We start from the raw sequence: 20,561 nt of genomic DNA, 5'->3' as shown, positions 1-20,561 counted from the left end.
TTACCAGTTGAGATATTAATGAGTGTAAGAGCATATTTGTTTTAACAAACATGAACATTTTCAACATTGCAGCTATAAAAAATAAGACATCACCAACTTTGACAAATAAAAAGTTTCCTTATACACATTCTGAAGTAATCATTAATTCCTAGGTTTCAGAGTTTTAGTTCAGGGGAAAGATTAACTCAACCCAAACTAAGTTTTTCTTTTATTTTTTGAGCATTAAAGTGTACCTCCTATTTTTCATTTTTGCAAAGCGGTCAATCACTGGACTGTGACTCAGCTTAGAAAGTTCTTCCTTTTCAACTGATAAAATAGCAAGATGATGGAGCCTATCTTGTCCCATTGTGCACCTCGGCCAAGTGTGGAGCCTTCTCAACACACTGAATGACCTTTCACAACTCCATCTGTTAATTGTGATTGTGAGGGAGGTCTAGATGACCTGCATTAGTGTGGGGAACATGGTGTTATCAAGCAAGTTGAAAACACACTGCATATCCTTGATGACAAGGCTTTCTTTTCAACCAGGAAAAGCTTTCAAACCATTTTGAATTAAATTAACGTTTTTTTTACTCCAAATTTGTGCTGGGGATAGTGGGACAACTTCACTTGTCTAGGACCATCATGCTTTCCCCCTAAGTCACTAATGTCCCCTTCTTGTTTGTGGAAGCTGGTTGTTGCTCCCTCATCACCTTCATGGTCCTGTCTCTCCTGTCCTTCACCTGTCTCTTGCCTGTCAGTCTCGCCTCCTCCTCCCTTTCCTACTCCAGCACCTTCATTCTCATTCTCTACAGCAAACATTAAAAAACGTAAATTTATTATTATGCAAATATCTATCATATTTCTTATAACGTTGCTAATGTAACTAGTTAGCTTAAATCACTAATTCATCACGGGACCTTACCTCCCTCTCTCATCTTGTGTTACTGCTTCCCTGTCTCTGCTTCGTGTGAGGAATTTCCTGATATCCATCTACAAACCAATGCAGTAATTTTCAGTTAGTAGCCTATAAATCATGTGGTTTCACTGGGAAAATAATAAAATTGACAGGTAAGAAACGTTACCAGAACTAAAAAAGCGTCGCGGCCGCACAGTGTCCCATCCAAAACAGTTGAGAGCTGCGCGTTAGTTTACCTGCAGTTCATGCAGTGACATGCGCTGACGTGGGGGCGCTAATACATCCTCAATTTGGAGTTAACGACACACTTGCTGCGCATTTGAGTAGAAATATACGTCTCCTCCCGTTGGAATTATCTAAATTGATGCATTAAAAAAATGTATCACTGTTGCAAATATTCATGAGATTTATACTGGGGCACAGCTCATTTATACTGGGGCACGTGCCCCAGTAAATGGGGTCTGGCGACGCCGATGATTTAAACCATTTTATTAAGAGATCTGTTTGAATGTTTTACTAAATAGTAGATCCTTCATTTCCTAATTATTTCTTTGTAAGTTGCTTTCATTTTCATTTTAATGCCAAAGGCTATTCACGCATTCATGTCGGCTCGATCCTTTTTCCTTTTTTCCTTCATTATTCTTCTCTCCATGCGGCTCATTAACATCAGTTTTTCCACAGACGTTCCTCTTTAGTCGGATCAGCCTAAATTGTGTTTTTGCGGTCAGTCCTTTTCATTTTATAGTCATGTTTATAACCTGTGTTCTCTCCGCTCTCCTCATCGTTATCAGCCAGACCTTACTGAGCGATGGTGAGTATAAAGATGAATATACTGATGTTATTGCTTTATTCCCTGCTGCATTATCAAAACCCTCCTTATTTAGTTGGTACCGCAATGACGTTGAAGGTTATTAGTTTGTTAAAGGGAAAGAGGGATCGTACTTAGAATGTATTAGATTATATTAGATTCGCGAATAGTTCGATTTAAATCAAGAAAAAGCGTTAAATATTCGAAACTTAACCCCCCATTATAGTTATAGAAGCTCTTATTGTAACTATTCCTGGCGGTGAGTGGTTTTTTGCAACGGAATTTATAATTTTATGAAGTTCTACAGCTGTCGCATCTACGCTATATAGATGGGAGAGAGCGACGCGTCTATGGAGCTAAATTGGGGTCAATTTTGTTAAAAAAAAAAAAATTGTTCAAAAGAAAAATTATATGCCTGAAAAACAGTTTGATTAAAAGAAAAACACTTAAATCTGAAAAGGATAGTTTGTAAATAAAAAAAAAAATCCAACCTGGAAAATAAGTGAAAAAAATAATAAAATATAATCAAACCTGTAAAATACGTTTCATCAACAATAAATGATTTTCAGATACATTTTGTTTCCAGCTTGCAGTTTATTTTGAAATTCATTACTAGCAGTTAAACAGATTCATCATTCATTTTCCTTATGTAGTTTCCACAGTTGACCTTTCCTTCACTGCCACTGTAGGTACCAGATTGACTCGGGCTGCCAGATTGACTCGGGGGCCTGCGCCTTTTGATGACGTCATAATATGGCAACTCCGCCCGTCACTATATGGCAACGCCACTAGTAACGATATGGCAACTCCACTCAAACAAACTACATTGCGCCCGCGGTCTCTATTTATTGTCGTTACAAATGCAGACCTCGGGCTCAATGTAGTTTGTTTGAGTGGCGTTGCCATAATGTGACGTCATCGGGAGGCGCAAGGCCCATGGCGAATTCGGTGACGTCATCGGAAGGCGCAGGGACCATGGAGAATTTCTTCGTAAAATTGTCCGTTTACAAACCGCAATCCCGCTTTCGAATAAAACCTACACCCCGCTATAATTACTTTAGTAAGCTGTCCAGACCAATCAAAATGTTTTGCGCTATTGTGCAAACGTTAAAACAATTATGTATTGTGACGTCATCAAAAGGCGCAGGCCCCCGAGTCAATCTGGCAGCCCGAGTCAATCTGGTACCTACACCACACTCTCCTCCAAACCCACAGCAGGGTGCACCAGAGTGGGCAGATCATACCCCACTTTGGAGGAAAGAGACAGCAGGAAATTGGAGAAGGATCGCAGTAGATAGCTGGGCAGAGGCTGCGCTTTTTTGGTTTTCTTTTTGGTTTTGACTGAAAAGAGCTTGTTCTGCATCTTATTATTGTTATTATTATTTTTATTATTATTATCAACAGTAACTAATTAAGATTTTTGGGTAGAGTCCAGCATAGACTTAAAATGTTGTGAAAATCCGTCAAGATCATATTTTATCTTCTGAGATTCATGTTGTGTATTCATGTTAGCTGCTTCTATCAGTGAAGATTGTCATTTTCCAAAAAACAATCACACACACATAGAATGCTGATGTTGCTTTAAAGACATTTTGTTTTTGCCATGGTCCCTGAATGCAACATCTGGGGTGACCTTTTAGTCATGATACCGAAACACCCCAATACATATATACATACATACAAACTTTATATATATATATATATATATATATATATATATATATATATATATATATATATACACACACACAAAAACACACTGTTAATGTGTATGTTATGGGATAACATACACATTCTTAAAACTTCATAATTTATAAAATATTAAAGACGTAATGTTTTTGAGACTGCTACTGATTTAGATAAAAAAAGAAATCAAAAATTTGGCCCCCCACTGTTTATCGGGTTCATTCTGTTATTTCATGTTTAGACATATAGATCCTACAAAGTTTTTCAGATCTGACCTTTTTTAAATTCATATTAAGTATGAAATATCTGGAACCAAAATAGGAAGGTTGTCTGAAAAAGCTCCTTCCCTAATTTACAAACTTTAATAAAATAATGAATTGGTTCTAGTGGTCTGAAAGTCATGAATACCATTATTCAAAATAATTATTTTTAAAACATCAGGAGGGGCAGTCAATTTCAACAAAGTTAACCCCAACCTACTTATATTCTATTAAAGCAGTTTATACTAAAGGTGGCCAAATTAGATGATTACTTTAGAAGTGATTTTAAAATGGTTTCTAAAATTAAGATATAAAGTCGTTGAATCGATTTAAACCCCATTATAAGACTTTTTTAATCAAGCAATTGACAGATTAAGCTGAAATAATTTGAGTTTATTCTATGTATTGATTTAATCTTGATCTGTACTTTAATTTAAGAAATGTAAAACACATCCACATATCTTCTGTTATTATTATTTCTGTTATTATGGTGATATCTGTAGACCTCTCTTTGTTTATCAGTGTGGAGAACAACTTCAAACTGAGGTAGATCTTAACATCTATGATAGAAAAGGCTAAAGCTGCTCAGAAAGAAAAAGTTCACATGAAGGATTAAAAATGTATTTTTCATTCACAGCTGCTCTGATCTATGGAAAAGTTGGTGGCTCCATTTTTCTGAATCCAGCTCAGATTTCAGAGACCATCAAGACAGTAACATGGAAGCACAACACAGACCTCGCCGTGGACTGGTTTGGGCAGGAAATTATTTGTCATAGAACTTTTGAAGGTCAGCTGAACTGTTTACAAGAAAAGGTTTTAGAACCCAAGAACCTGCAGATTAAAATCATCCATGATGTCTTTATCTGGATCCTGCTTCCAGGTCGCTGTGCCTTTGATAAAAGAAGTGGAAGTTTGACCATCAATAGTCTGACTCTAGAGGACAGCGGCAGCTACATAGTTGAGATCAACAATAAAGTTCTGGAGAAGAAGGAACTCCAGGTTATCAGTGAGTTCAGCAGGTTTGACTGAGGTTTGTTAGGTTTGAAATTGAATCAAGTTGAGATAATCTGTTCCTGTTTCTGTCAGAACCGGTCCCAATACCCAAAGTGTCCATAAAGTGCAATGAGGAAAAGACCAGCTGGAGTCTCACCTGTGAAGCCCAAGTCACTGCTGGCTTTGGACCTTTGACGTATAAATGGAAAACAGGTGACACAGAGTTGTCCACCGACAAGGAGCTGCTGATAACAACGGTATGAGGATGAGAAACCCTGGAAGAACTCAGTAGAACCTTCATGGTTTGGTTTAGAGCTGTTTTCTATTTATTTCTCAGGAGAATAAGGAAAGCTCCTTTTTCTGTGAGTTGGTAAACCCTGTCAGCAGGAGCTCCAGTGAAACAGTGGAAAACCCCTTTATCAGTGGTGAGAGGGAAACATTCCCATCTACCGGTACGTATGCTTTATTTATGTTTTCTACTTTCAGTCAAACAAACACCAACTTCATTTAGGGATTATCTGTGATACATTGATGTTTAAATGTACTGACCTTAGATTTTATTTTCATACTCAATAAGAGGCAAAAACTTTTTTTTTTCTCAAGATGGCAAGAAATAGAAAATTGTTTGCTTTACCTCTGAGTATTCCTGCTTTCCATGAAGTTCAGCTGCTTAACTTATAGGAAGTCCCATCCAGTGTAGCTTATGTTACACCTGCAAAAGAAACAGAACAGCTAAATAATGACAGAGGAAGCATTTTTCAGATTAATGAGGAGGAGACCCTTATATAAATGCTTTATTTTACTTAGATGCTGCAACATACAAATGCACAAATTCTCTCACTGCCTTTGCCAGCCGATCCTCAAAACTATCCATCAGCACCTTAGGAATAGTTTTTTCTTTCTTTCTTTTTTTCTTTTGCTCTACTTAAATATCTAAGATAATCAAAAAAATGTGCAATGAGAAATGAGTAGAAAGAAGTTAACCTCTCACAACCCATTGTCAGAGTATGACGGTGGGTTCTCCACTATGGGCGTCGTCCATAGTGGAGAAATGGAAATAAATTGTACATGGTTTACAAACACAAATGATAAAAAACACATCTATATAGCTTATTTTTTAGGCATCTATTCCAGCTTTGTACATCTGGTCTAGACTTTGACTAGGCCATTCCAACCCATCACTATGCTTAGATCTAAACCAGGCATGTTTATGGTTATCCTCCTCTTTAATGTCTAATGTTTCCACCTTCTTATCACTCTTTGATTTTCAGAGAGTTCTGGATCAACAGCAGTTGTATCGGTTGTGATTGTTCTGCTGATTGTAGCTGGGATTGGAGCTGCTTCATTTTTCATGTACAAGAAAGGTGAGAAAAGTCAAATTCATCAAATTTTTAATTAACCTGTTATTAAGTTGAGGTGTTTTTAAGAGGTGTGGTATATAAACAGCCTATTTATAAGTTTCAATGATCAGGTTTAAGTTTGTGTAAAGGAAGTTGAACAGAACTTCCTGAGTAAGATGTCCTCACCATTAAGGTTAAACCTGAACTGTACTACAGACAGGGATTATCTAACACTAATGTCTTTATTCTTATTGCAGGATATTTCCCAAGGTTGAGAACAAATGGTAAGTTCCTAAATAATCTGTAAATGTTTTCAAAAGACTTATAACTGATCTTGAAACTGTAACATATGTATTTTTTATATGGGCGGTTTAAATAAAGAGAAACCATCCAGTAAGTGAAATATTGTTCTCAGAAGTATTTAGCATTTACTTAAAAATCTTGATTGTTTGATAACAAAAAAAAAGACTAAATACTGAATTAGAAATGACGATTTCTGCCCTTAAATAAATCACACATTTTATAATGTCTTCCATTAATAAATGGTCTTATTTCGCAATAGGATGATTCTGGTAAAAATTGCAATAGGAGAATTTAGACAAATAATAATTATTTTCCTTTTGCTCGTTTAAAAACTGTTTATTAAGGAAGCAAAAGCCTGTGTCTGTAGAAATTATATGAAATGGTAGTGGGTTGGGTTAGTAAAACTTGCATCCTATCACCCATGTGTTGATGTATAAGAAATAGATACAAACATACCTGCATAAAAATCCTTATTCTATACAGGATCATCACACAGATTTATTACTAAGTTAGAATCTTAAATTGCCTCCAATTATGAGGTAGTGGATCACACAGGCATCATGATGGAAAGTTAAATGGATGGAAAAACTGCTAAAAAAAAAGGTGCAAAAGCAGAAGAACAATTTCCTAATTAATTTATACAAAATTGGTTGAAACACATTATATATATTATATATTTTTCAGTTTAAATAGTGTTTTTTTTCTGGGGTCACAAAGTATTTGATGATGTTTTATCAGCTGTGGTCAGTCTTTACTAACAACCATTTTCTGGTATGTTTTGGGGTATCATCCATTCTGCAGGCCCATATCAGCCCATATCTGTGAATATTGTTTCTCTCTTACCAGCTTCAGTCAGTTTCCTCATCTCGTCTTTAGCTTTGATTTTTATGACAACTTCCTTTATAACGTGATAGATTGACCTTCCCACTCTGTTTATACTTGAGTCTCTTTGTTTAAATCAGGGGTCGGGCAACCCAAATTGCTCAAAGAGTCATATCGGACCAAAACAACAAAAAAAAAAAATCTGTCTAGAGCCGCAAAAAATGTAAGTCTTATTTATGCCTCGTACGGCAACACAGGCTCTAAGTTATTATCCCACTATAGAAAAAGGACTATGTGGGCCTAAATATATAATAATCATTTATGATTAAATGTTTATCTTTGAGCAAATGTTAGACTGATCTCTATGGCTATGACACAAATTATTGTTTATATTTATACAAATTTATAAAATTGTTTACATTTATACAAATTGTTTATACATTATACAAATGTTTACAGCATTAGAAAACATAATACATTTTTCTTTGACCTCCTGCACACCATATTAAAACAAACAATAAAATAGATTTTCATAAATTTTTGAAAAAGCTCCAGGGAGCCGCAAGGTGGACGCTAAAGTGCTGCATGCGGCTCCGGAGCCGCGGGTTGTCGACCCCCGGTTTAAAAAGATGGATGTTCGTGGCTTTATACATCTGGAGCAGAGGTGTCAAGTAACGAAGTACAAATACTTTGTTACTATACTTAAGTACACTTTTTAGGTATCTATACTGTACTCAATTATTTATTTTTCTTCCTACTTCTAACTTTTACTCATTACATTTTCACACAAATATCTGTACTTCCTATTCTTTACATTTTTAAAACAAACGGTACTCTTTACTCTTGGCTTCGGTTTAATGTTTATAAATATATATTTCACGTCATGTGCGCCATCCAATGCAGATCATTGGCTCCATCCACATCTAGTGAAAACTAGTGTAATTGGATGAGTCATATAACGCAAACACTCATTGGTTAGCTAAAGGAAATCATCAGAAGCAAGCAGGTGTTCTTCAAACTGCAACGTGAATTATCTATGCCATGCTACAATGTCGGATTCAGAAAAAGATGTTGAAATGTGTGAAAGGTCGGACACAGGCGAGAGCGTATCGGGAAATGGAGACCAACAAGACCTTCATCATCCTTGGCCCTGTCTCAAAGAATTTTCGAAATGGTCGAAAAATTGAGCTTTCAATTCATATAGCGGTTACTTTCACTTTTATTTGAGTAAAGAGGTCGACTTGATCCTTCAACTTTTACCAGAGTGTTTTTAAAATGCAGTGTCTATACTTCTACTTAAGTAACAAATGTGTGTGCTTTTGACACCACTGATCTGGAAATTGTTCTCAAGGAAGAATCCGATTTGTGGATGTCCAAAATGTTCATCCTGGTCTGTTTTCTTGTTTTTTTCTTTGTTTTGTTTTTTTCCTGTAATATCATCATCATTATCCTCAAGGCTTTACTGAATTGTTTAAAGTTTTAATAATCTTAGTAGATGTAAACTTCACAATCTAGTGTGGTGGGAAAAAAGTATTCAACTATTCACCCTAGTTAAATAAACAGAGATTGATGGATTTCACTCAGTCGGCACATTTATTCATATCTTTGCAAAGAGAGAACAGTTCATCATACAGCCCTAATGGCACAGCATTCTGCTCTGTTCTGCATGAACAGTGTTCATTCAACCTTACTTACAACAATGTAAAACTAGTCAGAGTCAAAACAAATTACAGACACTTTGGTTAAACAGTAACATGTTATGAATAAACCTTGAGAAAGAATCTGGTTTGTTATGGGAAGAAGCTATGTCTGGTCTACAAACACCATCCTGCAGAGAATGGTGTGGCCTTCAAGGTGAAACAGACTGAGTTAAAACTTTTATAGTGAGTAAAATAGCATAATTTAATATATGAAATAAGAGAAATCTAAATTTTTCCAACAACACTAGCTTTACGTCTATGTAGCAAATTGGAAAGGCTTTAGATAATCCTGAAATTAAGCAGGAAGGTTTGAGTCTGAGATTATGTTAAACTGTGATTACATGTCTTTGTAGAGTGTTTGTAAATATGTCTGTTTATAACAGGGCAAAGCAGTGTGGGAGGAAAACCTGAAAAGTTTGGTATGTAATCATATTCAGTTCTGTTTTCTCCAATATACCTTAATAAAATGGTTTACAACCAGCTCCTTTAAAAGCTAAAAGTTAAAAATGATTTAAAATCTCACTATTAATCCAGCCATGTGATGAAGGCCTCAAAGGTTTGTTAGAGAACCTCAGAGAACAACCTGCAGACAGATCAGATAGGAAGGTCTGGAGATGAAATTTAAAGCAGGACATAGTGTTGCATTAAATATAGAGTCTGTTTATTTATCATGTAAATACTGATTACTAGATGGTTGAAAATAGAACATTAGTATCAGTGCTGTCATCTTTATCTCTGACCTAGATGGAGGTGACATTGAGGCTGGAGAAGGTAAGTCAGTTTATCTGCTGTCTAACATATAAGAAAACAAATGTTGACTTTCAGCATTTCATAAATCTAAAATTCTTTAAAAACCTTCAGGCTTTGTCCCTTTATAGTTGCAATAGATGTCATGATCTGGCCTGTTTGCTCTCCCTTAATTAGTAATTCCTTTCAGCTGTCGTTTTCCCTCCCTGCCTCAATTATAATTTATTCCTCTCACCTGTTTCACCTTGGTTATAATCAGCCTGAGCATTCAGTGCCAGATCATTATTTTTTTTCTGTCAGTCTGTCTGTTCAGTTTTATGTCATGGTTCATGTCCTGGATCCTAGCAGCCAGTGGAAAGAGGTTTTTGTGTTTGTCTCGTCTCCTGATCGTCCACTGTTCCTCCCCTGCGGAGTCCTCTGTGTTTTTGGCTCTGTATGTGGGGAGGTTCAGTTTTTATCTCAATGAGCCTGGCTCCAAGGAGGAGACCAGTTTAAAGTCCTGCATCAAGTTCTGGTTCCATGTCCTGTCTCGGCTACCCTCTTCCACTGAGCCTGCTCATCTGCACCTGATACTGTCTGCTCCCGTGCGTGACCATCTGGTCACGCTTTCGGACCCTGTCAGACTCTGAACCCTCCTGGGAGCTCTTTGATGCCTGGAAGTCTGGATCCTGCAACCTGTTCTGTTCCTGTCTGATCTGGATCCTGTCCCTGTCTGTTCTGGATCCTGCAGTGTCCGCGGGCCACATCTCCACTTTAGTTTTTGTTTTATTTAATAAACTTTTTGAACTTTCATACTGACTGTCTCTCCTTGAATACTGGGTCCATTTGTCCTCGGTTCATGACAGAATGATCTGGCCGCCAGGATCCAGGACATGAACCATGAAATAAAACTGAACAGACAGACTGACAGAAAACAAATAATGATCTGGCACCGAATGCTCAGGCTGATTATAACCAAGGTGAAACAGGTGAGAGGAATAAATTATAATTGAGGCAGGGAGGGAAAACGACAGGTGAAAGGAATTACTAATTAAGGGAGAGCAAACAGGCCAGATCATGACAATAGAAATGATTAATGATGAAATAAAACCACTTTTTATAATATGTGACATTAATTGTTGGTCTTATTTGACAATGACAGGATTGCTTGACAAGCAAAGAACCATAACTGGTAAGTAGGATGATTCTTTCCTTTTGTTCTAAAACATAAAACAGCATATTAAGTTCAATACTGTATGCGGGTGATAATTTTATTTCATTATCACCAGAAATCCCACAAAATAATATTGGATTGGGAGAGATAAAGTTTATATATATATATATATATATTTTTTTAGACAATTCTGTTATTTATTTATGTTGCTAGCTGACATCTATATTTTGATGCATAAACTATAGATATATAAACAGATGTAAAGAAATCCTGTTGTCTACAAGAGTAAGATTAAATTCATAAATAATGCTGCACATCAAGAATCAATAATCGATCGGAACAGTTCTAACAGTTAAATTTTCCAGAATCGTTCAGAGTTTTTATTAACCATTCCTAACTGGGCTGTTCCATTCCACTAATGATATCTTAGATCGATTTCAGTGAAAAAAGGAATATCAGAATATATCTGTGTGCCTCTAAATTATCTGATATTAGAAAACTCAGTAGAACTTTGCCTATGTTCTTTTTTTTGTTTATATCACTCTTTGGTGAATCAGAAATGGGTCTGTTGTTCTCATACCTGATTTTGTTAAGTATTTTTCTCCGTTTGAGAAGTATTACTTGATCTAAAGTTTTCTATCAGTCCACTCTTAATAAGCATTAAAAATATGTATGATTAATGCTGATATAGTATCAGATCATCGTTGGTGTAGTGTTTCCATTTCTGCCGTATGTCAAGCTTTAAAAGTTTATATTTGGTCATACTTATTAATTAATTAGCATAATGATTGATTAATCACCCAGTATTAGAAATGGCTTTAATTTTCCATGTTGGAAATATACTACAAATGGCATTAAAGGGCAAGAACCATTGCGGTCTGATCCCTGGAAGCCACCTCTCTGGAGGGGAAAGCACCTGAGCTGGTGTGGGAGGTTAATAGTTTCCGGCAAAAAGAGGAACAAGATCTTCTTCTAGAGGAAGAAGATAAAATTCATAAATGTCACCTTAAATGGTAAATGGTAAAATGGTAAATGGCATGTACTTATATAGCGCCTTTATTCAAGTTAGGAGACTTGACCGAGGCGCTTTACACTACATTCATTCACCCATTCACACACACACTCACACACTGATAAGTCCTCTTAAGAACATTTTCACTTCATCCTTTGTCAACATTATTTTCTCCATACTCCATTTTTGATAAAAGAACCGTCAGCACTTGAATCAGAAAGTTTCTTTCAGATAAAACAACAGATGCAAAAATATGGATTCTACATGTTTCTCCTCTAAGCAGAGTACTTATTTAGCATCTCACAAAAAGAGGGGAAAAGGGGTTTACTGTGTCCATTCGGTGGAAAGGAAGGGGATCTGGCCGGCTCGGTTTGGTTTGGACCGGTTAAGTCCTACTCGTAAAGGAGGGGAAGCAGTCTGGCTCGATTCTGCTTAGGAATATGATCTGCTCACCCAACAGGAGGCTCTCAGAGAGACTTGAATTATTCTGATGCAAAACACAGAGGCAGATCTGCCAGGTTTAATTTGATCATTTACAGCGGCTTGAAAACGGAGGAGGTGGATAGATGTGTAGCAGCAGCTCAGACAGCAGAAGCGCAGCTCCTAACAGCGGCCGAACCAGGGGATCACAGTTTGGAGGCTTCATAGTGGCTTCTTGGGGAGCAGCAAATGGGCCCAGGCTTTTCCGGGGCAGCAAACAAAATTTGGCCAGGCAGTAACTTGGTATCTCCCTAATCTGCTTCAGCAGGCAGATGAAAAACACTGAGTTCAACTTGGTTTGAAAGGCAGGAAGAGTCTAGGGGGAGTCAGGGGTGAGTCGGTCTCGCTTACGTCATTGACATGTTATCTTCAAGACATCTAAAGCACTTTGAATTGTCTTTGTACTTAATTGTGCTATACAAATAAACTTGTCATGCAAAGGAGAATGTCTTGTTTAGGAAAAAAAGACTCCTAAACTCACAGGACCATTTCAGAACTTCAATCATAACCAATTTCAGTAGCATTTTGAGGCACTTTATCATCTCATCTTAAATCCATTGTTTTTCCCATTTCTTTGATTGATTATACTCTCAATGGAAGCACAATGTGAGACATCTAATAGTTAGTTTTATGATCACTGCTTCAAAATGTATAATTATTAACAATCAGCTCGAATATACATCAGGAGATTAAATTAGATGATTATTTAGATGGTGATTTAGAAATGTAGTTTGTAATTAATAAAGTTAATTTGCTAAACACCAGATATTTAAGACTTTGCATCAATTAGCAGATGATCTTTGGCAGTTTAAGCTAAAAACTCAACTGAATCGTCTTCATTTGAATGATTTGTTGTAGTTATTTATTGTTCATCAGAACTTTTAAATGTTAGAAAAGTGTAAAAAATCTGGTTTCCTTCTGTTCTGTAGATCAGCAGATATGATAGAAAGCGTTAAACATTACAGCTGCTCAGAAACAGAAAAAGTTCACTTGAAGGACTAAAAATGTTCTTGTTTTTCATTCACAGCTGATCTGATCTATGGAAAAGTTGGTGGCTCCATTGTTCTGAATCCAGGTCAGATTTCAGAGCCTATTGAGACAGTAAAATGGAGGCACAAAGTGGACCTCACCTCAAAGGGTACTTGGCAGGATATTCAAAGTGACGGACAATTAAAAGGTGAGTTGGCTTGAAAACCTAAGAACCTGCAGGTTAACATCATCCATGATGTCTTTATCTGGATCCTGCTTCCAGGTCGCTGGGACTTTGATGAAACAAGTGGAAGTTTGACCATCAACAGTCTGACTCTAGAGGACAGCGGCAGCTACATAGTTGAAATCAACAACAAAGTTCTGGAGAAGAAGGAACTCCAGGTTATCAGTGAGTTCAGCAGGTTTGACTGAGGTTTGTTAGGTTTGAACCTGAATCAAGTTGAGATAATCTGTTCCTGTTTCTGTCAGAACCGGTCCCAAAACCCACAGTTTCCATGAAGTACAACCATGAGAAGGATGCCTGGAGTCTCACCTGTGAAGCCCAAGTCACTGCTGACTTTGGACCTGTGACGTATAAATGGAAAACAGGTGACACAGAGTTGTCCACCGACAAGGAGCTGCTGATAACAACGGTATGAGGATGAGAAACCCTGGAAGAACTCAGTAGAACCTTCATGGTTTGGTTTAGAGCTGTTTTCTATTTATTTCTCAGGAGAATAAGGAAAGCTCCTTTTTCTGTGAGTTGGTAAACCCTGTCAGCTCCAGTAAAACAGAGGAAATACCCTTTATCAGAGGTGAGAGGAAAACATTCCCATCTATTCTTTATCTTTTCCAACTTCAGCTATTGGAGAACAATGAGTTTTAGAAAAATAAATAAAAAAACTCTTCAAATTCCATTAAAATTATTCTTCTATACTTTTCATAAAATAAAACATTATTAATTAACCTTGGATGTGAAATATTTGGACCCAAAAAAGATGCTTGTCTAAAAGAGTTCAGTGGTTTCACAATTTTTCAGAAAATATTTATGAAGGTCTGACCTTAGCTAATGAGTTTGAAAAAAAAGTCAGAGACTTTCATAGTTTAACAAACTTTTAGAAAATATGTATGTATATTTAAGCATTTTACAATGGTTAAAAAAAATATTCACTTTACTATATTCACTTTAATTTCACTTTACGTCAAAAGTGTCACACGCAGAGGGACACTTTTATGAGAACATCTTAATGATCCAGAAAAGTTCTTGGAAAACATGAACTATTAGATTTCTGATGAATTTCAGGAAAGTCAACCCAAAAACTCCTTATATCTTCTATTTGAAGACGTGAATCAGCTGGAATATACTCCAGGTGGTTGAATAAGATGATTATTTAGGTTTAAAATGTTGTTTTGAAAGAATAAAGTTATTGAATTTGCTGAACACCAGATATTTAAGACTTTGCATCAATCAGCAGATGATCTTTGGTAGTTTAAGCTAAAAACTCTCCTCCATCGCCTTCATTTGAGTTTTTTGATGCAGAGATTTATTGTTCATCAGAACTTTTAAATGTTGGGAAAGTGAATAAACTTCCTGTTTTCTTCTGTTCTGTAGATCAGCAGATATAACAGAAAGGGTTAAACATTACAGCTGCTCAGAAACAGAAAAAGTTCAGATGAAGGAGTAAAAATGTTCTTGTTTTTCATTCACAGCTGATCTGATCTATGGAAAAGTTGGTGGCTCCATTGTTCTGAATCCAGGTCAGATTTCAGAGCCTATTGAGGCAGTAATATGGAGGCACAAAGTGGACCTCACCTCAAAGGGTTCTTGGCAGGATATTCAAAGTGACGGAGCTTTTAAAGGTAAGTTGACTTTAAAACCTGAGAACCTGCAGATTAACATCATCCATGATGTATTTATCTGGATCCTGCTTCCAGGTCGCTGTGACTTTGATAAAACAAGTGGAAGTTTGACCATCAACAGTCTGACTCTAGAGGACAGCGGCAGCTACACAGTTGAGATCAACAATAAAGTTCTGGAGAAGAAGGAACTCCAGGTTATCAGTGAGTTCAGCAGGTTTGACTGAGGTTTGTTAGGTTTGAACCTGAATCAAGTTGAGATAATCTATTCCTGTTTTTGTCAGAACCGGTCCCAAAACCCACAGTGTCCATAAAGTACAACCATGAGAAGGATGTCTGGAGTCTCACCTGTGAAGCCCAAGTCACTGCTGACTTTGGACCTGTGACGTATAAATGGAAAACAGTTGACACAGAGTTGTCCACCAACAAGGAGCTGCTGATAACAACGGTATGAGGATGAGAAACCCTGGAAGAACTCAGTAGAACCTTCATGGTTTGGTTTAGAGCTGTTTTCTATTTATTTCTCAGGAGAATAAGGAAAGCTCCTTTTTCTGTGAGTTGGTAAACCCTGTCAGCAGCAGCTCCAGTGAAACAGTGGAAAACCCCTTTATCAGAGGTGGGAGTAAAAACATTCCCATCTATTCTTTATCTTTCGACCTTCAGCTATTGAAGAAACATGACTTTCAGGAAGTGAATAAAAGAAAAACTCTTCAAATTCCATCAAATTATTCTTGTATACTTTTGAGAAAATAAAACATTAATGTATATTGGATGTGAAACATTTTGACCCAAAAAAGATGCTTGTCTAAAAGAATTCAGTGCTTTCACAATTTTTCAGAAAATATTTATGGAAGTTTGACCTTAGCTAATGAGTTTAAAAAAAAAAAAAGTGAAATTGTTAAAATTTATGTTCAGAGTGTCAAAAGCAGAGTGACACTTGTATTAGAACATCTTAAAGATCCAGAAAAGCTTTTGGAAAACATGAATTAATAGATTTCTGATAAATTTCAGGAAAATTGATCATGACACTTCTTTCATCCTATTTGAAGCTGTGTATCAGCTGGAATATACTGCAGGTGGTTGAATAAGATGATTATGAATTTGCATCAATCGGCAGATGATCTTTGGTAGTTTAAGCTAAAAACTCTCCTCCATCGCCTTCATTTGAGCTTTTTGATGCAGAGATTTATTGTTTATCAGGAATTTTAAATATTAGAAAAGTGAAAGGATTATTGTTTCCTTCTGTTATATAGATCAGCAGATATGATAGAAAGGGTTAAACATTACAGCTGCTGAGAAACAGAAAAAGTTCACATAAAGGAGTAAAAATGTTCTTGTTTTTCATTCACAGCTGATCTGATCTATGCAAAAGTTGGTGGCTCCATTGTTCTGAATCCAGGTCAGATTTCAGAGCCTATTAAGAAAGTAAAATGGAGGTACAAATCAAACTCTGGCTGGAAGATATACCAGAAGATCATTGATCTGAAAAGGTTCCAAGGTCAGTTGACTTGTTCACCAGAACGTGTTTTAAAACCCAATAACCTGCAGATTAACATCATCCATGATGTCTTTATCTGGATCCTGCTTCCAGGTCGCTGTGACTTTGATAAAACAAGTGGAAGTTTGACCATCAACAGTCTGACTCTAGAGGACAGCGGCAGCTACATAGTTGAGATCAACAACAAAGTTCTGGAGAAGAAGGAACTCCGGGTTATCAGTGAGTCTCTCAGAGATGAGAGGAAAACATTCCCATCTGCATATGCTTTATTTATGTTTTTCACCTTCAGTCAAAAAAACATCAACTCCATAGATTGGGATTATCTGATATACAGAGAAGTTAACATGTTTTTACCTCCTAAAACATTTATTTTTCTGAATTTTTTTTTCATCCCACCTATATTTATCAGATCATTAAATAAATGTAAAATATCAGACAAACAGAATCTGAATAAAGACAGATCTAGACTTTAACTAGGCCACTCTAATACCTTTACTGATTTTTTTTTTCATTTCATCATTCAGAGGTGAACTTCCTGGTGTCCTTTACTACATCTTCCTGCTGCAGAAACCAAGGCAGTTAAGGTTTAAGGCTTCAAGCTGATGGCTGGATGTTTTCCTTTAGGGATTAACTGTAGAGAGCACAATTCATCTTTGGAAAACGTTTTAATGACATTAAAATTATTTTGGTATAATTTTAGTAAAACACAGCATTTTCATTTCATATAAGATGTGAAATATTTGGACTCAAAATAATAAGGTATTTAAAGAAGTACTTTGATTTCACAAACTTTGAAGAAATGTTTATGTTGGATTGATCATTTACAAAAGTTAAGAACATTTTCTTTCAAATAATTGAAATATATGTTAAGAAAAATGAAAAAAGCAGAGGAACACTTTTATGAGTACGTCTTAGTGAACCAGAAAAGTTCTTGGAAAACATGAACTATTAGGTTTCTGATGAATTTCAACAAAGTCGACCCAAAAACTCCTTATATCCTATTTGAAGCCATGAATCAGCTGGAATATACTCCAGGTGGTTGAATAAGATGATTATTTAGGTTCAAAATGTTGTTTTGAATTAATGAATAAAGTTATTGAATTAGCTGAAAACCAGATATTTCAGACTTTGCATCAATCAGCAGATGATCTTTGGTAGTTTAAGCTAAAAACTCTCCTCCATTGCCTTCAGTTGAGCTTTTTGATGCAGAGATTTATTGTTCATCAGAACTTTGAAATATTAGAAGAGTGAAAGGATTCTTGTTTCCTTCTGTTCTGTAGATCAGCAAACATGATAGAAAGGGTTAAACATTACAGCTGCTCAGAAACAGAAAAAGTTCACATGAAGGAGTAAAAATGTTCTTGTTTTTCATTCACAGCTGATCTGATCTATGGAAAAGTTGGTGGCTCCATTGTTCTGAATCCAGGTCAGATTTCAGAGACCATCAAGACAATAAAATGGAGGTACAAATTAAACTCTGCTCGGATGGGATTTTGGAAGGACATTGATAGTAAAAGTTTCCAAGGTCAGTTGACTTGTTGACCAGAATGTGATTTATAACCCAATAACCTGCAGATTAACATCATCCATGATGTCTTTATCTGGATCCTGCTTCCAGGTCGCTGTGACTTTGATAAAACAAGTGGAAGTTTGACCATCAACAGTCTGACTCTAGAGGACAGCGGCAGGTACAAACTTGAGATCAACAACAAAGTTCTGGAGAAGAAGGAACTCCGGGTTATCAGTGAGTCTCTCAGAGATGAGAGGAAAACATTGCCATCTACTCATGCTTTATTTATGTTTTTCACCTTCAGTCAAAAAAACAACTTTAGTTTGGTATTATCTGATATACAGAGAAGTTAACATGTTTTTACCTCCTAAAACATTTATTTTTCTGTACTTTTTTCATCCCACTTATATTTTTCAGATCATCAAAAAAATGTAAAATATCAGACAAACAGAACCCGAATAAAAAAAGGTCTAGACTTTAACTAGGCCACTCCAATACCTTTACTGATTTATTTCATCATTTAGAGGTGAACTTCCTGGTGTCCTTTACTACGTCCTCCTGCTGCAGAAACCAGAGCAGTTCAGGTTTAAGGCTTCAAGCTGATGTCTGGATGTTGTCCTTTAGGGATTAACTGTAGAGAGCACAATTCATCTTTGGAAAACTTTTTAAATAACATTACAATTGTTTTAGTAAAATTTTAGTAAAACACAGCATTTTCATTTCGTATTAGATGTGAAATATTTGGACTCAAAATAAGAAGGTATTTAAAGAAATACTTTGATTTCACAAACTTTGAAGAAAGGTTTATGTTGGATTGATCATTTACAAAAGTTTAGAACATTTTCTTTCAAATAATTGAAATATATGTTAAGAAAAATGACAAAAGCAGAACAACACTTTTATGAGAACATCTTAGTGAACCAGAATAGCTCTTGGAAAACATGAACTATTAGATTTCTGATGAAGTTCAAGAAAGTCGACCCAAAACCTCCTTATATCCAATTTGAAGCCGTTAATCAGCTGGAATATACTCCAGGTGGTTGAATAAGATGATTATTTAGGTTCAAAATGTTGTTTTGAGTTAATGAATAAAATTATTGAATTTGCTGAAAACCAGATATTTTAGACTTTGCATCAATCAGCAGATGAACTTTGGTAGTTTAAGCTAAAAACTCTCCTCCATCGCCTTCACGTGAGCTCTTTGGTGCAGAGATTTATTGTTCATCAGAACTTTTAAATGTTTGGAAAGTGAATAAACTTCCTTTTTCCTTCTGTTGTGTAGATCAGCAGATATTATAGAAAGGGTTAAACATTACAGCTGCTGAGAAACAGAAAAAGTTCACATGAAGGAGTAAAAATGTTCTTGTTTTTCATTCATAGCTGATCTGATCTATGGAAAAGATGGTGGCTCCATTGTTCTGAAACCAGGTCAGATTTCAGAGCCTATTGAGAAAGTGAAATGGAGGTACAAATCAAACTCTCGCTGGTGGCCATTGTGGCAGGACATTGATAGTAAAAGTTTCCAAGGTCAGTTGACTTGTTGACCAGAAAGTGTTTTAAAACCCAAGAACCTGCAGATTAACATCATCCATGATGTCTTTATCTGGATCCTGCTTCCAGGTCGCTGTGACTTTGATAAAACAAGTGGAAGTTTGACCATCAACAGTCTGACTCTAGAGGACAGCATGATCTACACACCTGAGATTAAAAACAAAGTTCTGGAGATTAAGAAACTCCAGGTTATCAGTGAGTTCAGCAGGTCTGACTGAGGTTTGTTAGGTTTTAACCTGAATCAAGTTGAGATAATCTGTTCCTGTTTCTGTCAGAACCGGTCCCAAAACCCACAGTGTCCATAAAGTACAATGATGAGAAGGATGCCTGTAGTCTCACCTGTGAAGCCCAAGTCACTGCTGACTTTGGACCTGTGACGTATAAATGGAAAACAGGTGACACAGAGTTGTCCACCGACAAGGAGCTGCTGATAACAACGGTATGAGGATGAGAAACCCTGGAAGAACTCAGTAGAACCTTCATGGTTTGGTTTAGAGCTGTTTTCTATTTATTTCTCAGGAGAATAAGGAAAGCTCCTTTTTCTGTGAGTTGGTAAACCCTTTCAGCAGCAGCTCCAGTGAAACAGTGGAAAACCCCTTTATCAGAGGTGAGAGGAAAACATTCCCATCTATTCTTTATCTTTTTCCACCTTCAGCTATTGAAGAAACACTTCATACTGGGATTATCTTCTATACAGTCCTGATCTGATAAAAAGTTTTTAGATACTGACCGATTTATTTCTTGTAGTAATTGAATGTAAAAGGACAAACAGAACCTGAATAATAGTCAAAACAGTTTTAACTGATTGTGTTAATCAAGTAAATAAACCATTTCAAATCAACCTGCCTATGTTATAAAGTAATCACTCCCTAAACCTAAAACATTTTTCCATTGTGGCTGCAAAACCTACTGATAGCTGTCAGTGAGTCTTTAGCATCACTGTTGAGGACAGAGCTGTCTGGATTCAGACATGT

The 20,561-nt window shown here is 36.3% G+C and overlaps 2 protein-coding genes across 2 annotated transcripts in view; both read left to right on the top strand.

The window, feature by feature from the left end:
• The first annotated feature begins 1,645 nt into the window (after window positions 1-1,645).
• Window positions 1,646-13,830, top strand: LOC119794440. Its single transcript, XM_038302017.1, has 8 exons — window positions 1,646-1,709; window positions 4,338-4,439; window positions 4,533-4,658; window positions 4,739-4,902; window positions 4,983-5,070; window positions 13,230-13,379; window positions 13,455-13,580; window positions 13,661-13,830. The coding sequence occupies exons 1-8, from the start codon at window positions 1,646-1,648 to the stop codon at window positions 13,828-13,830; spliced, it is 990 nt and encodes a 329-aa protein (XP_038157945.1).
• A 1,051-nt stretch (window positions 13,831-14,881) lies between these two features.
• The window catches only part of LOC119794439, a 96,254-nt gene continuing 90,574 nt past the window's right edge, over window positions 14,882-20,561 (top strand). Inside the window, exons 1-6 of the mRNA XM_038302016.1 lie at window positions 14,882-15,031; window positions 15,107-15,232; window positions 15,313-15,476; window positions 15,557-15,644; window positions 16,380-16,526; window positions 16,620-16,745. The gene's annotated coding sequence lies outside the window, so the exon portion shown is untranslated. The remainder of the gene's footprint in view (window positions 15,032-15,106; window positions 15,233-15,312; window positions 15,477-15,556; window positions 15,645-16,379; window positions 16,527-16,619; window positions 16,746-20,561) is intronic.

This window comes from Cyprinodon tularosa, unplaced genomic scaffold (assembly GCF_016077235.1).
Source record: "Cyprinodon tularosa strain WSP-4 unplaced genomic scaffold, ASM1607723v1 ctg48, whole genome shotgun sequence".
Lineage (NCBI taxonomy): Eukaryota > Metazoa > Chordata > Actinopteri > Cyprinodontiformes > Cyprinodontidae > Cyprinodon > Cyprinodon tularosa.
Note: the sequence above shows the minus strand (reverse complement) of the source record. Positions and strands in the feature narration are given on the sequence as shown.